This window comes from Chondrus crispus, genomic scaffold (assembly GCF_000350225.1).
Source record: "Chondrus crispus Stackhouse genomic scaffold, scaffold_861, whole genome shotgun sequence".
Taxonomy (NCBI): Eukaryota; Rhodophyta; class Florideophyceae; order Gigartinales; family Gigartinaceae; genus Chondrus; species Chondrus crispus.
The window spans coordinates 1-4,084 of NW_005178902.1; the positions used below are offsets into that span (position 1 = coordinate 1).

General features: G+C 54.4%; 3 protein-coding genes; 2 read left to right on the forward strand and 1 right to left on the reverse strand.

Moving 5' to 3' along the window:
- The first annotated feature begins 193 nt into the window (after positions 1-193).
- CHC_T00001074001 (hypothetical protein) lies at positions 194-1,393 on the forward strand. Its single transcript, XM_005712429.1, has one exon. The coding sequence runs from the start codon at positions 194-196 to the stop codon at positions 1,391-1,393; it is 1,200 nt and encodes a 399-aa protein (XP_005712486.1).
- Positions 1,394-1,678: 285 nt separating this feature from the next.
- On the reverse strand, positions 1,679-2,686 carry CHC_T00001075001 (hypothetical protein). XM_005712430.1 is given in 2 exon segments: positions 1,679-1,756; positions 1,757-2,686. 1 exon segment carries the CDS (start codon positions 2,684-2,686, stop codon positions 1,757-1,759), a length of 930 nt encoding a protein of 309 aa, XP_005712487.1. The 3' UTR covers positions 1,679-1,756.
- Positions 2,687-2,782: 96 nt separating this feature from the next.
- On the forward strand, positions 2,783-3,049 carry CHC_T00001076001 (hypothetical protein). The gene has a single exon (XM_005712431.1). It carries the CDS (start codon positions 2,783-2,785, stop codon positions 3,047-3,049), a length of 267 nt encoding a protein of 88 aa, XP_005712488.1.
- The last annotated feature ends 1,035 nt before the right edge of the window (positions 3,050-4,084 follow it).

The window sequence follows — 4,084 nt, forward strand, 5'->3', positions numbered from 1 at the left end:
CACCATTCCGCATCCATCCCATCTCACACACCCATCCCCCATCTCTGACCCCCCCACTACCCTCTCCCTCTTCCTGCCCCACCTTCCCACCATTGCCCTGCTCGGCCGACCGACGAGCGCCCCGGTCTCGCCGGCTTCGCGCTCGTCGCGCCCCGTGTACTCCTTGTTGCTGCTGCTGCTCCTCCTCCCCACAATGGCCGTGCTTTTCTTTTCCGCGAGCGCCGCGTCCTCCCCGCTATCCCCCGTCCCAGTCTCCCTCCTCATCCCTCTCTTCTTCCTTCTCTCCCTCCTCGCGCGCGCGCTCCTCCCGCACTCGCACACGCTCCACGCGCGCCTGGACCGCTTCCTCCAGACCGTGGCCTTCGCCGCGCTCGCGCTCTTCTTCGCGTCGCGCCTGACCGACGCCTACGCCGCCCGCGCCATCACCCCCACCCGCTTCTTCCAGTTCTTCCTCGCCGGCGGCGTGTGCGCCTTCCTGACCCACGCCGCCTGCACCCCCATCGACGTCGTCAAGACCCGCATCCAGACCACGTCCGGCCGCTACACAGGCATGCTGGACGCCTTCCGGAAGATCGTCGCGGAGGAGGGCCCGCTCACCCTCCTCAAGGGCCTGGCCCCGACGGCCGGTGGCTACTTCCTGCACGGCGCTTTCAAGTACTCGTTCTACGAGGTCTTCAAGGTCCTGCTCTCGACCGACCCCACCCACGCCCTCAAGCCGCCGCTCACCATCGCCGCCGCCGCCGGCTTTCTCGCAGAGTGCATCGCGTGCACCTTGCTCTGCCCCATGGAGGCCATCCGTATCCGCGCTGTCGCCGACTCCGCCTTTCCCAACGGCGTCTTCACGGGGCTGTCGCTGCTGCTCAAGAGCGAGGGCCTGCACGGCTGGTACAAGGGGCTCCCGGCCATGCTCATGAAACAGGTCCCGTACACGGTGGGCCAGTTTGTCAGTTTCGAGCTCGCCGTCACCCTCGTCAAGGGCTTCGTCCGCACCGTCCTGCGCATAGAGGGCGAGGAAGCCTTCGCCTCCATCTCCAGCATCGCCGGCCTGCTCGCTGGCATCACGGCCGCCATCATCTCGCACCCGGGCGATACCATTTTGTCCAAGATTAACCAGGAAGAGGGCGAAGGCTCGGCTTGGTCCCAAATTGTCCGCGTCGCGAGGACCGCTGGCTTTGCAGGCCTCTTCCTTGGTCTTGGTGCAAGGGTCGTCCAGGTTAGTTGCATGATAGGGGGGCAGTTTTTGATCTACGATTCTATCAAGCTCTGGTGTGGCATTGTCCCGGCCTCGGCTACGGTTGACGCAGTCAAAGTAGAGGCTGTGGATATCGCCACAGCGGCTCTGCTTGCAGGAGGGGAAAGTGCTGCCGCGGCTATTGCGACCAAGCTGAGATGATGTCGCAAATGAACCTATTTGCCTCATGCAGTGTTGTTTTTGTGCTCGAGTGTGGTCGGAAAGAGTTGGGGGGGTGAGGGGGGGCGGAAGACTTTTATGCCGCCACCGCGTTTTTTTTTGTGGCTCTGAGAAAAGCAGGAAAGATAGAAGGATGCTTTACTAGAGAGACGGCCCAGGAAGACTTTATGCGGCCTGTGACATAGACTTCATTTCAAGTGGATAAGGAAAGCGCAGTCTTTCGATCTTTCTTGATCCTGACTAGCTAGGCTTGCATAGTGTTGTACTAAAAATATTATATTCTGTTTCTTACTGTTCAATAACAACCTCTGCTTGTCCTTTTCTTGCAACAGTGTCAGTTTTCCTTCATCGGTAGGAAGCATGGGCGAGATAAATATTGAGATGCCGAAGACTGTACGAGTTCTTGCTCGTGCATCTGTGGATCTCGTACAAGCGGCAATTCTTTGGTAGAACAAAGGCCTTTTCCAGCCGCGGTCGCTTGTCCATTGGACATTGGGCAGAACTTTTTGCAAACACAGCGCTGAGGCGAGTCTCGGCAACGATTGTCGTGTTGCAAAAGTTTCTATACATCACAATGTCGTCATAGTCGTCCTTGACTTCTTCGTAAATCTGGCGATAAAAGTTGCGGTTCAAAAAGTTGAGATATTCATCATCATCAACCATAAGAACCATGTTGGTGTTCCTGTTCTTGTACATACAATCATTTGTCTGAACCTTTTGTGCATCGCGTGAGTAGTTGCGATAGTTGTGGGCAACGAGTTCGTCGTACACTGACGAGGATATGTTAAGGTCCCGAAGTTCATCGAGGTACCACGGAATGACCTTGAATTGTTTGGGGTGCGATTCAAGGGGATGGAAGGTTTCGGCGTGCTTTCGCTCGTTATTGTAGACAAATATCCGGTCTGCAAAGACTTGATAGAAATTGAGAAAGGGCTGGATCACTTCGAGCTTTCGGCGCGTGTACACGCACAGGTTGAGCTCGTCCTTTCTTTTGTCGTAATAATTTGAACATTCCATCCGAAAGTTGCACCGGTCAATCTTGTATTGGAAGATTTGCGAGTCGTTGTGACGAACCATCGTTCTGTTGATGGGCGCGTTGATCGCAAATGTTCTGTGCCCTGAATGAATATCCAAATCGACGAGATTAATACCATTCATCTTAAATTGCAAAACCGACTGGTTGAACTCTTTGAGATGCATGCCCAATACTGTGAGATGGCGATCATTGTGATTGAAGCAGCGGTACGGAATAAAGTCATTTTCAGTGAGATTCATTGAGTTGATGTCATGATAGCGTTGGGCGCGGCATGCCTGATCTCCTCGTACGAATAACTGCGACCATATCCGTGAAGGCGTTCCCGAACGAGTAAGATGCTCGAGCGTCAATGCTGCTATCAAACTAGAGCATGCGATGATGACCGCCGAAGCCCTCACCACGGCAATGCTTGGCATTCTCGAAAAAGCCGGATCTTACAACATGTGTTTTGCAAAATGGGGATAAAGACAAAATACGCCTTCACAAGATTCAGGATTTGCGCGTATGGAGCTTTTGCGAATATACTCGGGAGCTTGTCGTCCTCAAACTTGGAGAACTCTTGCACAAGGTTGACGGGGACGGGGGCAAATTGTTTCTGCTAGGCTTAGAGCTTAGGACACCGAGGCGTCTCCAAATAAATCTTTTCATTTCGATAGATCCACAAATTTACAGGGCCACCGAGAAATAAGTCGGCCCGGTGAACGAGATGAAAAAGTTGTCATGGTAATAGAGAACCGCGGAAAGCTGCGGGGTCGATGTAATGACTCTGGATTTGCCAACAGAATTCGTTGCCCACCGTCAAAACTCCATCGCTATAGTCTTGGCTTTACTCATTCTTCGTCCGTCTTGAGATGTTCGAAGAGAGCCGCGTTCTCTAAAAACAGTGTATTGCGGTTTATCGCAAAGGAAGAGTGCTGCAATATTGCACGCGTGCGGGCAAGATACGGCTGACAAAAGTTTGTCCCCTGAAGTGGAGTTTGCAAGCAGACCTCAAACTGAATTCACCAATGTCGGGAAATGGCAAGTCGGGTGCTCGTCGAGAAGCGTTCAACAGACAGCAGAACGTCGAGAATTGCTGTACGATAGCCACCTGGACACGTTTAGCCACACCACACCACAGTACTTAAGCCCGTCGTCGCCCCCTCCAGTAAACTGAGTGGGCATCATCGCCCTTGATCACAGGTTATGGACCCTTTACGCTGAACTCCCTCGCCTTTCTCTTCCCGCTCTACGCCGGCGCCTCGCCGATCTCCTCAACCGGCACCTTGCCGTCACCTCAACCGGCACCTTGCCGTCACCCTCCGGCGATTCGCCGATACTTCCCCCACTATCGATCCTCCTTCCTCCCGTTCCGACCGCGCCCAACGCCGAGCCCAACTTCGCCTTGTTGCTGATCGCGAGGACGAACTTTGCACCCTCTCTGAAGACCTTTTCGCTCAAGTCCTTCTTGAATCCCCAGCTATGAACCCTCCCCCAACCGCCGCATCCACCGCGGCCCCAAACTCCTCCACCGATCCTGCCCGACTGTCCATAGTACCGCTCACATTTGACAACTACGACCTATGGTTCGAAAATCTCAACCTCCTCTGTTCCCTTAATGACTGTGCCCACTTCCTCACAGCTGATCCTCCCGCCCC

Excerpts from the sequence above, each read along its gene's own strand:
- CHC_T00001074001 (XM_005712429.1), top strand. The coding sequence starts at position 194 with ATGGCCGTGCTTTTCTTTTCCGCGAGCGCCGCGTCCTCCCCGCTATCC.
- CHC_T00001075001 (XM_005712430.1), bottom strand. The coding sequence starts at position 2,686 with ATGAATCTCACTGAAAATGACTTTATTCCGTACCGCTGCTTCAATCAC.
- CHC_T00001076001 (XM_005712431.1), top strand. The coding sequence starts at position 2,783 with ATGCTCGAGCGTCAATGCTGCTATCAAACTAGAGCATGCGATGATGAC.